Raw genomic sequence first — 16,567 nt, forward strand, 5'->3', positions numbered from 1 at the left:
CTGGAAAAGATTCCAGACACCCGGTTCCTCACACAAAATAACAGGGAATTGGCTTGAGGTCCTAAAAGTCCATTGCCACAATGGCAATATGAAAATACTTTAAAAGCGGACTCTGCTCCAGCTGTGTTGTGTGCAGTGTGAAGTGTTCTGTAGAGGATGTGTTCCCATTCCTTAGGTGATAGTGGCCTGCCTATTTCAGTTTCCCAGTGGATCTGCGCCCTAGTGCAATGCTCAGTGGGATGTGCAGTGAGCATGTCATATGATTCTGAGATAAGACGGCGGTCGTCGTGTTTGCGAAGTAATCATTTTTCGAATGTGGTAAGGAGACTGGACATGTGAGCGAAATTAGCAGGCACTGTAATCCAGTGGTATATTTGACGATAGGGGTATTCATCATTTGCTAGTAGGCCATAATCGCCCTTGAGTTGTTCAAACGGAGCCAGCCCTTTTGTATCAAAGAGGGACCCCACCCTTTTACAACCCTCCTCCCACCAACGCTGAAACACCGCAGACGCCTGTCCTGGAGGAAAATCCGGGTTATCCACAATGGGGACCATAGGCGAGGGAAAGGAGGTCTAACCTTTCTTAAGAGCTACCCTGTTCCAAACCCTGAGAGTCGGAGAAGTAACAGGGGAGGAGTAGAGACCCCAAGCCATGTGTTTACGAGGTAACCACAATTCCCTCCAGATATTGACACCAGCGACGGCCTCGTCCATGAATTTCCAGTGTTTGCTGGATAGCGGTCTGTTCCATTCCACCAGGTATCGGAGGCAGGCTGCCTGATAGTAGCCTCCGATCAAAGGTAGTCCCACTCCGCCCTGGGCTTTTGGACATGCCATTTGATTGATTGAGAGACGCGGCTTTCCCTCCGTCCCCATACAAACTTGTTGATGAGAGTCTGCAATTGTTTTATCGCCCTAGGTGGGGGAGTCATAGGGAGCATTTGAAAAATATCCAGAATGCGCGGCAGGATCGTCATTTTCACTGCCGCGATCCTCCCGAACCATGCTAGGCGCAGCTGCGACCAGGCGTCCACCGCCTTGGTCGTCTGCTCCAGTAAAAGTGTGTAATTGAGCGAAACCGTCCAGGCAATGGGGCAAGTCTGATACCCAAGTACAGTATGTCACTCTGAGTCCACTCAAACGGTAATTGCAGCTGCAATGCATCCGCTAATTCCAGGGGGATCGACAGATTTAAGATGTTGGATTTCCCCAAATTAACCTTAAACCCTGACACATCTCCAAAAGCGGAGAGCTCAGCAAGCAGGGCGGGCAGGATTGACTGCGGCTGCGAAGAGAGAGGATCACATCATCAGCATAGAGGCTTATTTTATGGACATCTGCCCCGAATTTCAAGCCTACTATGCGCTGGTCCGCTCTTATACGTTGAGCCAATGGCTCCATATAGAGCGCGAATAAAAGCAGGGACAGAGGGCATCCCTGCCGGGTCCCCCTAGAATTTGGAAAGGACGCCGACCTACTCCTGTTGACCCTCACGAATGCCATGGGTGCACAGTAAATGCATCGGATCCATTTAACAGAGTTCTCTCCGAACCCGTAGCAGCGCAGGGCCTTGAATAGATAAGTCCACCCCACCCTATCAAATGCTTTCTTGGCGTCTATAGACAATAAGAAAGCCTGTCTACCCGATCGCTGTACGCTATCTATAAGGTGGAAAAGCCGCTTCGTGTTGTCCCCCCCTTGGCACGTAGGAATAAAATCCGACTGGTCAGGGTCAATCAGATCTGCCATGAGAGGGTTTAGCCGTGCCGCTAGAATATCCGCGAACATTGTCACATATATATTAAGGAGGGAGATAGGTCTGTAGGATCCACATTCCCGGGGCTCTTTTCCAGGTTTTAGGATGACGGAGATTGGCGCCTCTGACATAGAGGGTGTTACCTCTCCCGTCTCTAAAAAAAGAGTTAAACAGTTTGGTTAAAAAGGGAGCCAGCTCCCTGCAGAAGGCCTTATAGAATGAGGCCGAGAACCCATCGGGACATGGCGATTTGGCCAATTGCAATCTGGAGATAGCCGTGATTACCTCCTCTATTCTAATAACGGAGTCAAGCGCCTCCGCCGTAGTCTTGGGGAGAGGCGAGATCTCACAGTTATTCAGATAAGTACATGGGTCCTGCGCCAGCAGGTCCTGTCCAGTGTATAGGATGTTATAGAACATGCGAAAGGCATCCACGATCCGTTCATCTGCGCTCTGCTCCTCCCCGGAGTTATCTCTTATTGACTGAATCTGAGTCGCTTGCGTTCTAGCTCGCAGTCTATGGGCTAGCATCTTACCACATTTATCACAGCTAAGGTAGAATTTGTGGCGTAGACGTAAAAGGGCATATTCCGCCCTGTCAAGGTCTAGGTGTTTCAGCAGGCGCCTGCGGTTCTTCAGCTCCCTCCACACCCTCGGACCTCAGTGCGTTTGTGGATCGATTCAAGTTCCCCTACTTCTTTTTCTAGTTCGCTGCTCTTCTCTTTACGGAGTTTGTTTTAAGTTGCTGAAATGGCAATAAATTCCCCCCTAGTGACCAATTTCAGGACCTCCCATACATCCGATAATGGTGTAGAACCCACGTCATTGACCACTAAGTAGTCTTCTATTGTCTGCCTAATTCGCTGCTCTGTATCCTCTGAGTGTAAGAGGCTGTTGCGTAGGCGCCACCTGGGGGAACGCCCGCGATCGCTGCGCAGAGATGTGAACAGTAATAAGGGCGTGATCTGAGAGAGAGCGGGGTTCTATCGTGGCCGTGTGTAGGTGATGCAGTAGGGATGTAGAAGCTAAAAAGTGATCTTGTTGCACGTAAGTTTTGTGTGACGCTGAGTAGTATGTGTAGTCCCGTTCCGCAGGGTGCTGCGTGCACCAAACTTCATGTAGCCAATTGTCCCCCAACCACTCCTGACCCTTTAGGGAGAATGTCCCCGTTTGATGCGTGCGCTGTCCAGACCTGTCCAACTCTGTGTTCATTACAAGGTTAAGGTCCCCCCCCACCAAAATCGCTGCATCCGGAGACGTGAGAACCTCTGTGAGGGCTGAGAGGATGAAGGGTTCCTGTTGTGTATTTGGAGCATAGAGTGACGCTATAGTGAGGTGAGTCCCGTCCCATTGCACTCTAATTGCGAGCAAGCGGCCTGTTATCTCTGCGACAGTCGCTATTACATTGCCCGGGAAATGTGCCCCAACCAGGATAGCTACGCCATTCTTTTTAGATGGGCCTGCTGACCAAAATTGTTCTGGGAAGCGCCTAGTGCCCATACGTATGGTATCTTTGGAGAGGAGGTGCGTCTCTTGAAGGAGACATATGTCGCCCCTGGCATTTTCAAGTAGGGACAACACTGATGCTCTCTTCACCGGATTGTTGAGGCCTGTAACATTGAGACTGACTATTTTAAGGTCTTTTTCCATCTAATGAGTGTGGTGGGATATCTATCTAATGCATCTGCATTTCGTCTATCAGGCCTGCTCAGAATCAAGTGCTCCCCTGTTATTCCACAGAGGTAAGTCGTAAGTACTACCTGATGCGGAGATCCCCAACATAAAACCCCAACAAACCCAAACCCAAATGATAAACCCATTGACAGATCAAATATCAAAACCAAAACATGACCAAAGTCTGTCAAGGCAGAAGATGTCCAAGAGGTCATGGCTCAAGCAGCCGCCCGGCCTGAGCGGGCCTAGTTCGTACCCGCCCGCCCGCGGAAGGGCCGTCATCACTCCTCATAGGACAACCCTCCCTGTCCCCCCGACACCCATCTATGCACCCACCCCTGAGCCGCCAGTTGTATACCTCAAGGGGTGTCCCATTGTACCGATGGTTGTGACAATGATGAGATCACGTCCTCTCGTTCTTTGTCCCTTGTGGCCTGATCAGGCTTCAGAACGGACGCTGCCTTTTCATCCCGTTGCCATCTTGCTGTGCAGCAGGCATTTTGATCTCTGGGCCGCTCTGTGTGTGTCACCATTGATGTATTCTCCAGGCCAAGGACCTCCATAGCCTCGGCTAGCGAACGGATCTGGTGCAACTTCCCACGGTGCTTGAAAACAATGCGGAAAGGATGGCCCCATGAGTATGGGGTGCCTTGCTCACGCAGATGTGTGGTGACCACCTTGAATTCACGTCGCTTGAGTAATGTAGAGACTGCTAGGTCCTGGAAAATGGCCGGTGTATGGCCTTGGAACTGAATTGGCTGGGCCTCTCTCTCGCCTTCTGGATAATGCGCTCCTTTAGCTAAAAACCGTGAACACACAAGGATGTCCGGCGGCAGATATTTATTACCACAGGGGAGGCCCACTCTTTGCGCCCGGTCCATTTGGATGTCCGTCACCTCCTCTTCCCCCAAAACCTGTTGGAACTGCGCCCCTACATAGGCTCTGAGGTCGTCTCCTTCTCTTTCCACAGAACACCTATGATCCTCACGTTATTCCGCCGGGAGCGGTTTTCTAAATCTTCGGCCTGCGCCTGAAGGTCAAGATGTTGTTCTTGGAGGCGTAGCATATCTTGCTGCAGTTGGTGGAGGTCCTCTTCCCGGTTGACATTGTGCTCATCCAGCGTGGCCACGCGGTCTCCAACTTCATCCACCTCCCTCCGTACTTCCCTGAGGTCAGCGGCAAGCTGGTCCCTGAGCTCCTGTATATCCCCTTTGATGGCCGCAAAAAGTTCCATCATGAAGGCCTTGGTGGTGGGAGCATCGTCGCCATCCACTGTTCCGGGATTGCTCTCACCCGCCAAAGTGGCCGATCCCAACTGCTTCATGAGCAGCTCCTTTAAGGTCTTTTCTCTCTTGTTGCGTGCTGCTGCCATTTCTCAGCCCCAGGCGATCTGCACGTGCTAAAGGAGCTGCAGGGCCCGTCGCCTCTCACTTCTATCAGTAGGCCTGCTCACTCGTTTTCTGTGTTCGCGCTGATGTGGCTACAGTAGGACTTCAAGCACCTCGGGCCTCCTCAGTTCTCAGCCCCCATAAGAGTGTCGCCCTCACTCCACTGTTTCAGCTCAACAGGCTGCGGGCGCGTGAATCCGCGATGGCAGGGCACTCGAAATGGCGGATCTGCCGACTCTGTGCTCCCGATCAATGTGCCGGCGGCGGGTGCCGCTCCTGTCGGTCCGATGCGCCCTACCGGTCCGCTCACTTGAGATCGTCTCCCCCTCAGCGCTCTCTGTCCGCCGATTCACGGACCGCAGGACCCTGACACCTGGGCACGCCGTCCAGCACCGGCCGCCCGGCCGCTGTTTGTCCCTCTCTCTTACCTCCGTGTCGGAGTGGCGAACGGCCCTTCCCATCCTCTGGGCAGGAAACTCGGCCCTTGGGGGTTGCCAGTCCACCGCGCCATGTCAGTCAGTGCCCTTGTGCCTTTCGATCTCTCTGCACTGCTCGGCCACAGCGATCAAACCTGCGTGTCTGCCGGGTCTGTGCACCATGAAGGAGCTCCACGGCAGCAGGGACCACAAAACGACGGCTCCAGTCGCCCGATGGTCGCTACCGCTCCTTCTTCACCGCCACTCGGCGCTGATCAGCCTCCGGATAAGGACCACTCCTTCAGCGCTAGATGGCTGCTAGCTCCGGACTGCCGAACGCTGCCACCAGACCACGCCGCCGCTCCCTCGGCGCCAGTCCTCCACTCACTCGCTGCACTTCTAGGCCTCTTCTCCGTGTCGGAGCGAAGGCCGCTAATTCGTATTCTCTTGGTGGAAAACGCTGGTGCCGCTTCACTAGCCAGAGACATCCGGTCCCCGCATGCGATCAGAAGGCACCAGGGAGGGGCGCTAATACAATACTTTTGATTGGCGGTGCCAGAGGGACACAATCCTGCGTCCTACCTCGCCGCCATCTTGGCCACGCCCCTGTACCCTGTTTTTAAATAATGATAAAGTGAATGTTTAGGATTAGACAAAGCCATCTGGTCTAAACCTCATTAATGCTAGATTCAATTGAGTTGGGCAGTCACATGCCTAGTGGTATACCACCCATTCTCCATAATAGCAAGCCTCTGGTGCTTCAGTTCCTTAGGCATGTCAAAGTAAAGCCCAGCTGGGTGCAGGGTCATATCATATTCCCTTCTTTCTATTTGAATCAAAAACATACAGTTGATTTCTAGTAAGGATTATGTCAGTGGAGTATACAGAGTATCTAATTTCATCTGCTATATTTTAAGAATTTAGAAGCTCATGCTGTGTTAAAACTTAAGAGGTGCGATAATATATAAAACCATCATGTTCCAATGAAACTAGGAATCCAGTTTAAAATGCTGGTCAATGTCCTAGTACTGAATCTTTGAGCAGGACATTCAGATCATTAAGTCCTCTTTGAGTTGTCTTCTCGGTACAGCTCTGCTTCATCTGATGGTTGTTCCAATGTTTAGTAATGTGAGATCTGGACAAAGGGCACACCTCAGAGTAAAGAGACATGATCTTCATGGTGGTTCTGGTACTATCACTCTTTGCCTTCCCAAGTTCTCAACATTCAACTTTCATATCCGGTTTTGACATATGCAGGGTATTGGAATCACAATGTGCGTACTTGGTAACAGTTGGTGGCACCCAGAGCTTCTGAACTTCCAAAAGCAGGAAGGCTTATGCAGGAGTCATCTAAGAAGCTTTCAGATCTTGCCATTGATGTACAAGAAAATTCAAGCCAAGTGTGAAGGAGGGCGAGCAAAAACTATTGGTTTGGTTTAGAGTTTTAAAGTCGTAGTTCTCCTTTAGTAGTGTCACTAATCTAGTTCCTCTGCCACAATTGTGAAAAATCTGCTGCATTAAGACTGTCGTTACAAGTTGACAGGAGTGGTGGTCCTGAATAGAATACTGCTTCAGGCAACTACAAGTGGACAATTGCAACTACAAATTGCTTCTGCTTATCAGGTCTGCTAATACAGGATTTAGTAAGTCCAGGTCCGTAAACACTAGACCTTGTTTTATCGGATGCAAATCTGCATTTCTTAAAATAGCAGATGACTCCAGATAGAGGCACAGCTGCCCCCCCCCCCCCCAAGAACTGCTGAAACACCATGGCGGACAGATAATTCTCCTCACTTTTTTGCCCTTCCCTGCAGCGCTCTGCAGCGGCCCCCCACCCGATCCTAGCTCTCTCCCTGCTGTGCTAAACGTGGGTGGTGAATATCATAGGAAAATTACCCCTTGTTTGTTATGGAAGGGGTAATATCTTATGTAATGTGCCTATAATTCTCCATTCGAGTGCAATCATTTGGAATGCCTAGACATGGGTGTGAGGATCCAGGCTGGAAAAGATTCCAGACACCCGGTTCCTCACACAAAATAACAGGGAATTGGCTTGAGGTCCTAAAAGTCCATTGCCACAATGGCAAATATTTTCCCATCAAAGTTGCTGTGTTCACCATGGGAAGATCCACGTTACATGAAAATATTGCTGATGGAAATTCCAACACTGTCTGGGTTTGGTCGTGGAATTTAATTTTTTTAAGTAAATGTAAGCTTGAGAAATGTTCGATTTTAGGGCCCCATTACCAGTTGGGCAGATTGTTAAGCCCCCGAGGGGGAAGCCACTCCACCTAACTGCGTTTTACCGGGTGCAGATATGCACCTGGTTGAACTTAATAAGTTTCTTTTCTGCTTACATTTTCAGCCTAACCAAAGCAGAATTGAGGGACTGGACCCAGTATATCTGGGTCATCTTTTTATATCCTCAGTTCGTTTCTGAAAACTGATAGTGTATGGTAATTGGGATAGAGATACCAGTTGTAATCTTCATCTTCGTTTACTGGCCAACTTGTAATTGGGACCATAGTTGGTATGCTTAGTTATCACTTAGACTCTAGCACCTGCTTGGTGGTGGCCTTTCACTAAGTAGTTACTCCTATAAATGGTGGAAAACAAACACTGGCTGTTCCATAGCTGTTTATGCGGCAGTAAATTTGGGTCTTGCAGGATCCAGACTGGTCTCTGCCTGCAAGATGTGCAATAACATGAGACTCCAAATGCGGTGCTTTGATCTCCTGAGGTATGCATGAAACCATTGTCAGGGAATTTGCCTTACAACCTCTTCTAAATAAGGCTATAAATTCCCCAAACTCTCAAATATCGTAATTTGTATTCTTTCCAGGTGGAGCAAAAGAGAAAAAAGATTTGACATAGTAATTCACATTTCCAACATACCACTTCAGTGTATGCACCTCGTAGGCAGTCTACAGAAGTATGTGTAAGACAATAGGAATGCTCATGGGAATGTATGACATGCGTAGATTTTCATAAATACGCTGGTCATCGTTTTGAAGCTAATATTAACCGGAGGGAGAACATCTAAAATGAGTAAATATCTGTTTTTTTGTAAATTCGTTTGCCACGTTTGCAATTCGGTCACACATTTAATTACTTTTTTAATGTCTCTTGACATGTCTCTCCCATTCTTTACAGATAATTTCAGAGTACTGTAAGCTTGAATCATGTTCATGGAACTGCTTTAGAAGTCACATGCTGTAGTTTATTTTTAATCCTAACCCCTCCTCTTGGCCAGATTTTAGAAAAGGGTTTTGCAATTTTGTTTGCAAGATCTGGAGTAGACTTATAATTTACCTAGGCCATGAACCGTCACAGACAATGTATTATTGTTATGCGTTTAGGTACAAGTATATTGCGATTTAGGCTTAAAGCAGGAGGAAGATTTGTACATAAGTATTGATCTTTTTTAAATGTGTCTTTAGTCCTATGCCTGGTACTTGAACCAATTACTTTGCCAACCTTACCCAGTAACCTCAGTTTCTGTTTCCGTTTTGTGGCCTGTAGCGTCTGGGAATGGCCTCAGGAGGTCGCATGCTAATACCAGGTATGCAAGTTGGACCTCCTCCCGGATCTTCCTATGGGGCTGGTTCTCCCATGAGACCCGGAATGCCGCAGATGATGATGGATCCTTTTAGAAAGCGACTTGCAATGCCACAACAAGGCCAACAGCCACTCCCAGGCCAACGACGCAGGTACAGATTACTAGTTTCTTTACTTCCTCAAATATGTGCAATGACCTGTATGTATAACTGATTATTAGAACTGTGATCCAAATATGGCAATTCAACATTAGTGCATCACAGCTAGAACCCATTGTTGGATTTGATAAAGATAAGATATGCAAGTTGTGCTTGCTTGTAATTAAATATCTGTATAATTGTTAATAACTTTTCAGTGAAACAAAGATCTTCCCCCATGAGTTATTCTTAACAAATCTACACAGTAGGAGGTATTCCCTCCTTATAAAAGATGACTAAAGGCTTTTAAAAAAGGTATGTACTAGACAGACTGAGACAGTGCATTATATTTGTTTTTAGTTCATATCTGGGCAGCGCATGCATTGCTCTGCGGGGCATGCTGTATTAAGGTAGGCACTTGAAGCTCCACCAACATTTTCAATTGGCTTGTGTCATTGTCCACTGTAAACTGTGGCTGGTCATTGGTCGAAAGGCTTCGTAGTCCCTCCTTAATACCGCTTTGCCTCATTTTGTAACCTCCCATGGCGCCAACCCCTGTTACGTGTGTTGTTACTCGGTAGGCTGTGATTACAGCCTCCGAGCACTATTTTCTCATATAGCTTTGTCCTGCTTGCAACTCCTAACGATTTCTTTTATTTTTATAGCACGCATTTGCAATGCAATAGGTCTCGCATTTGCGAGAGTTTAAGCTATTGGCATTGTAAATGACAACACCTTTTATATATCTGTTTTAAAAACAACACATAAATAAAAGGCATTGTCATTTACAATGCCAATAACTCAAACTCTCATAAATGCGATACCCATTGCATTGCAAATACTTGTTCTTTTTTGTGAACACCACAATAATGCCTCACAGTTCTGCTGAGTTTTATTCAACATATGCCTTTTTAGTAAATATGGTTACTGGGGGTTAGAAAGGCATGTTTCGTATTCTAACCCTCTCAGTTCTGGTTTAGTAATATGAGAAAAGAGTAATTGTTATGGTATGCGTAGACCTGCTCAGCTGTTAGTGTATGAGCCATTATGAGGGCATCCGTTATTGCGAAGAGCTCTCTCTAGTTCGGTGGCATTCAAACCACGTGCCACATATTCTACTGATCACATAGGTTTGTTTTTTGTAGATGCAGTACTTTTCAGTGTTATTAGTTCATGGTTTGCAAGGTTAAATTGTTGGATCAGATTTTTTAATTTAAGATTAATGTTCATTTTCATGTGTTAATTTAGCTTAAGTAGGCCGCAAAACCAATTTACTGGGCCTCTGATCTGGTTGCACAGACAGCGAAAGAAACATGGCTTTTGATAGATGCACAGCGTGCATGATTTCTCTCATTATTATTCTTGTCCTTTTCAGAAAATAGAAAAAAATGTGATCTGTTTTCTGCTGATGTTTATTTCTACTGCATCAAATAATGTGCTTAGAAGGAACCCTGCCGGAGAAGTTTTAGTTATGTTTCAAACTGGAGGCTGTTTGCAGCCACATCTGTATTGTTTATTCATTTTAATAGTTCATTGTTCAGTCACGTAATATAATTTCCTCTTGTATGGAGGGCAATCTAATAGTCATAATTTGGTTGGTCTTTAGAGTAGGTTGTTTCGCGTAACACAATTTCTGAAAAAGCTGATTGGAATTTGTCTGTGTAACTGTATTAGTACAGCTCATAGTGCCACCTCACACCATGCAGGGCGCATGATTCATCACTTTTTTTTATAACCAACATTTTATTGATTTTTCAAAACAGATTAATAAAAGCGCAAATGACCTATTCCCACCATTTCCCCCAAATCCTCTGATGTTTCTGGGGACAACCTATCGCAACATAAATAGGCTCTTCCTGTTTTGCACACTAGTTCATTGCTGACCACCACTCCGCTATGGTCGGAGGTGCTGTATCATTCCAATGTTTCTCAGTGTCTGTTTTGGCGCGCAATGTCCTGGTTTCAATTAGGCCCTTCCAGGTCTTCCAGGATCCCCAATATGGCCACCCAGGGGGATGGATCAATCGGTCGGATGAGGACTCTCAATAGAGTATGGAAAATCTTCCGCCAATATTCAGTAATGATCCAACATCCCCATATCATGTGATAATAGCGCCTATTACTTGGGAGCAAAGACAACATTCAGACCTGCAGAGTCTTTGGGCTCGCCATAACCTCTCAGGCTTGAGATAGGAGGTGTGGAGGTATTTAAGCTGTATAAGGCGGAGTTGTGATGTGAGGGGATCACTATCATCTAGCGGGCCAACCCAGGAAGCCCGTTTAGCTTTCAAGATCCCAAGCTGGTCCAGGGAATTGATTACCAGCGATTTAATCGATTTTGGAAATCCCACCTTTCCCAAGGGGCCCCATAATTGCTCTGGCCTCCAGTGGGCTACTTTCAGGAGCTACTGTGTGTGTGGCCTTATGCTTTTTTTTTGTTTTATTTTCCAGAGTTTTATATAGCGCGAACTTGACCCGAATCGGGTATCAGAGCGCTTTACATAGCACCAGTTACGTTACATTCATTTTTGTTAGGCACGGAGAGATTAAGTGATTTGCCCAGAATCACAGGATGTTCAGCGTCATTGCCGAGACTCGAACCCAGCGGTACAAAAGGGGGTGGTGATGGACGGAGCATCAGAACAAATCAAACACTCACACCCAGTCAACAGATCTGGGTTTAATCCATCACCGTTCTTTAGCCCACTCTGCCACCCCAGTTCAGACATGGCCATATGCAAATCAGTCTGACCCTGTGCCTCATGGGAACAGTCCAGCCCAAACTGCCAAGCCATGCCTTCCCTGGACCGGAAACAAGCTTCCTAGGACCGGTTTCTGGCATTTCAGCCGTCTTCAGCCAGGCTTGCTTGAATCCAGTGGCAAAGTGAGCAAGGGACTCAACGTCTGAGCATACCCTGCCAACTTATGGCGAACAAAGCGGTACAAAAGGGGGTGGTGATGGACGGAGCATCAGAACAAATCAAACACTCACACCCAGTCAACAGATCTGGGTTTAATCCATCACCGTTCTTTAGCCCACTCTGCCACCCCAGTTCAGACATGGCCATATGCAAATCAGTCTGACCCTGTGCCTCATGGGAACAGTCCAGCCCGAACTGCCAAGCCATGCCTTCCCTGGACCGGAAACAAGCTTCCTAGGACCGGTTTCTGGCATTTCAGCCGTCTTCAGCCAGGCTTGCTTGAATCCAGTGGCAAAGTGAGCAAGGGACTCAACGTCTGAGGATACCCTGCCAACTTATGGCGAACAAAGCGGTACAAAAGGGGGTGGTGATGGACGGAGCATCAGAACAAATCTAACACTCACACCCAGTCAACAGATCTGGGTTTAATCCATCACCGTTCTTTAGCCCACTCTGCCACCCCAGTGCAGACATGGCCATATGCAAATCAGTCTGACCCTGTGCCTCATGGGAACAGTCCAGCCCGAACTGCCAAGCCATGCCTTCCCTGGACCGGAAACAAGCTTCCTAGGACCGGTTTCTGGCATTTCAGCCGTCTTCAGCCAGGCTTGCTTGAATCCAGTGGCAAAGTGAGCAAGGGACTCAACGTCTGAGGATACCCTGCCAACTTATGGCGAACAAAGCGGTACAAAAGGGGGTGGTGATGGACGGAGCATCAGAACAAATCAAACACTCACACCCAGTCAACAGATCTGGGTTTAATCCATCACCGTTCTTTAGCCCACTCTGCCACCCCAGTTCAGGGTGGCAGAGACTCGAACCCAGTTCCCCAGATCCGAGGTCGATCGCCCTAGCCGTTAGGCCAACTCCTCTCTCCGAGTGCGTGCTGTATTTGCATGTACCTGTAAAACTGGCATTTATGAAATTTGAAATCTGGCTGGTGCATTGTGAATGTCCTTATCTGGTCGCCCCATCAGACATTTCCCACCTGCAATATACAGATCAGATTTCATTTGACAAATCTTTCTAGATGTGTACTGTGATCCAGCCAACGGCCTTACCATAAACGGGTCTCCAATGTAATTTTGTCCGATCCCACCTACTCCACCTGAGAGCGGACCTCCATACTAAGAGCACCACCTGTGTGGCGTCAGAGAGTGTCCATGTAACAGGGGAGTCGTACAGCATACCTATAACCCTGTCATAGCCCATATGGGCCACTTCCAGATGCAAGACCAGATCTGACACGCCCACATTCAACCAGTTGTTTACCCCCAGAATCTGGAAAGCCCTGTAATATAAACTAATATCTGCCATACCCATTCCACCATCATTGGTCGATAGTATACATTTACCCCTTGGAATCCATGGTAGTCGTGCAGCCCACAGAAAGGACTGAATTTTACAGAACCAGGCCTGAGGGATGAACAATTGGAAGTTTTGCAGCACATAAAAAAAGCGTGGCAGGGCCAAAATTTTAAACAGAGCGTTTTTGTCTAATATAATAAAAGCTTGGCCCTTCTGACAAGATTTGTCTTCAGGCAGAGTGTAAGCGGGCCAAGATTAAGACTACATGTGAGGTTTGGATCTAGGGTGATATCGATCCCCAGGTACTGAAAACTGAGCTTGTGGACTGACAGATGTGAACTCCACGCCGTGTAACCGATGTCCCCCTTCAAGGGCACTAAAATGGATTTTGTCCAGTTAACCCAAATGTCAGATGCTGCGTCAAACAGATTTATCATTTGTATCAGATAAGGGCCCATAAGGGATGGCTGGGAGAGGAATAAAAGCACATCGTCCGCATATAGGGAAAACCTTTCCTCCGTCACCACCCCCGAATCAAATCCCTAGATCCGGTTGTCACATCTAATCTATACTACGAGTGGCGCAATGGCTTGTGCAAAAGGAAGGGGGGGTAGGGCGCAGCCCTGCCTGTTACCACTACGGATCAGGAAAGGGGAAGAGAAACACTGTTTCGGACCGCTGCGTGTTGCCAGGGATGCAAAACACATAGGACATAAATGTAGGTCCAAAGCCCATCTTCCAGAGCACCCCCTCATAGATCTGAAGGCCTTATCAAAGTCTTCAATCAAGAGGACATCTGCTAACAGGAGGAGGTGCATATGACCCAGTGCCATGTGCATCCTGGTACTGTGAAGGGGTATAAAGACGAATTGGTCGGGATAGACCAGAGGAGGGAGCACCTGAAGTAGTCTACTCACCAGGACTTCAGAAATACAAATGAGCAACAGACTTATCGAGCATAAGCACCTCACTTGATACCGTCGGCCTGTTACTAGCCAGGTTCGTGCACACTTCTCAGCACCCGTTGCTCTTTGGTGCCACTGTTCACAGATTCCAAAAGTATACTTTTCAAAGAGCAGTGCACGTGAACAAAAAGCCTTTGAGTCTCTTTACAGTTTCTTGTGAACAAAAAGCCTTTGAGTCTCTTTACAGTTTCTTTTAATCCTTTATTATCATTTCAAGTTATGCATTTCTCTAAAAAGAAGCAGCCAGCACAATACTGGACATTGTTTGGTGTGCTGCTGATGCATGTGAATAGGCATGAGTTTGTGGGTACCGCACTCCCCAAGCGTCACATAAACCAAGGCCATCCATCCAGTCTGCCAACCACTCTCTCCTACCCTACTTCACCTCCCTGGAGGCTGTCGAATCCATGTATGGTATCAACACATCATTAAAGTCTCTGCCAACGGTAACCCCTTGAGGGGACCCAAGGATTATCTGCCGGTTGGCCTTGAAAATGGCTTTAACTAGCGTCTGAGGGACAAATGTGCACAACAGGTTAAGCTGATGGCCCACAAAGGATCCCTCAAGGGTCATGTACCTCTGAAGTGGGTCTAACCTAATATGGGAGACTGCGAATGGCAGGTGGTTTTGCAATAAATGTGCTACTCTACGGTATTTTTTGGTGTGTCCTGCATGATACACCCTATCGAATCCAAATGTAACAAGCAAGGGTCTCTATTAGATGGGTTTCTTGCGCATAAGGACTGCCGGCTCATGCTTTCGTGCAAATTTGAGAACTGACACCCCCTCCCACTTTGTGATACGGTCATTATGGCTGTTCACGTTCCAAAGCATAACTGTAAAGTTGTGCATCGTAGTACAGAGTATAAATCAGTACCTTCACCTATAGTGAGAGAAGAGGATTATAATCAATGACATGCCAATGAAAACCGTTACACATGCTACATATACATGTGGTATGGTACTCGTGTGAGATATGGGAAACAACCTTTACAACGCAGTCATTACATCGCACTACCTTTATATAGCAGTCATTACATCGCAACATCCTTTACATCGCATGTCATTACAACGCAGCCATCACATCGCATGTCACTACAACGCATGTCATTACAACGCATGTCACTACAACGCAGGCATTACATCGCAAGTCATTACAACACATACCTTTACAATGCATAGTACCCTTACACTATCCAACACTTACCCTACTGTTGCACTCACTGGAGTTAGAATAGTAATTTTTACCCCTACACAAGCCAATACTTACCCTACTGTTGCACTCACTGGAGTTAGAATAGTAATTTTTACCCCTACACTATCCAACACTTACCCTACTTTTGTACTCACTGGAGTTAGAATAGTAATTATTACCCCTATACTATCCAACACTTACCTTAAATGCGATGTCATGATATGCTTTGTAATGTTATGCGTTGTTATGTTATAATGCGATGTAATGGAATGCGTTGTAAAGGTAGTTTCTAAAAATGCGATGTAATGGAATGCGATGTAAAAGAATGCGTTGTAAAGGATGCTGCGATGTAAAAACTGCGTTGTAAAGGCATGCGTTGTACATGTATGCATTGTAACGTCATACATTCATGAGATATATGCCATGTGGTGAGGAAAGAATGGTTCTATGATGAAACTCAAAGAATATGTCTTGAAGCAAACACCTAAAAGCTCTCTCTCCCCAACAACCGCATACTTACACCCCACTGTCTGGAAGCCCACGTTTCCACAACATTATAATGAATGCTTGGAAAGGTGTTGTGTAAAACTAGCAATGCTTTGCAGAGAGCTAGCTGGGGCGTAAAGAGTTAGATGACCAGTTATTTGAAGACCACTGTTATAGCAATAGAAGGACACTTGTGTCAAGTGAATGCCCAGCCAACCAATGGGAAGCACACTGAAGTTGCGCTGCTAAATAATAGTGTTTAAATCGGAGGCTGCTTGGCATTTTTAATCAATCCAGAGCTTTAGTTTGGCTAACGACGCCCCGTGCCTTCCAACATTCCAAATAAGATTCCCCAACATTCTGTAAAAGAAGCGAAAGAATTTCCTGAGAAATTGCAAAGGCAGGTTTGAAAAGCAATTAAAAGTTATTTAACAATTGTGCAAGTATGATCATTTTCGCTTGGGTATTTCTGCCTGTTGTGGCAACAGATAAGGATTTCCAAAATGTAACTTGTGACATAAGTGAAGATATTGCCTTGATAAGGTTGGCATCTAATAAGACTTGGTTGCAATGATATATGTTCATGTGCAAGTAATGACATTTTATCTGCTCATTCCTCAGACATTCTAGGTCATAAGAGTGAAGTAGTTTGATGTGGCTATTAAAATGTAATTGTAAGTAGAGGTAAAGGAGAGTTAGGAGGAGCAGCTGTAAAGGTATCAAAGTGTTGCCACTCTGCCATACTACAGTAGCCCCGTAC

General features: G+C 46.7%; 1 protein-coding gene across 9 annotated transcripts in view; it reads left to right on the forward strand.

The window, feature by feature from the left end:
• The window catches only part of LOC146870867 (SWI/SNF-related matrix-associated actin-dependent regulator of chromatin subfamily D member 2-like), a 1,426,174-nt gene that overhangs the window by 606,810 nt on the left and 802,797 nt on the right, over positions 1–16,567 (forward strand). For all 9 annotated transcript variants that reach the window (XM_085647047.1, XM_085647050.1, XM_085647051.1 and 6 more), the window contains exon 2: positions 8,759–8,946. In XM_085647047.1, the coding sequence (XP_085503173.1) occupies positions 8,759–8,946 (188 nt within the window). The remainder of the gene's footprint in view (positions 1–8,758; positions 8,947–16,567) is intronic.

Source organism: Triturus cristatus, chromosome 1_1, assembly GCF_964204655.1.
Source record: "Triturus cristatus chromosome 1_1, aTriCri1.1, whole genome shotgun sequence".
Lineage (NCBI taxonomy): Eukaryota > Metazoa > Chordata > Amphibia > Caudata > Salamandridae > Triturus > Triturus cristatus.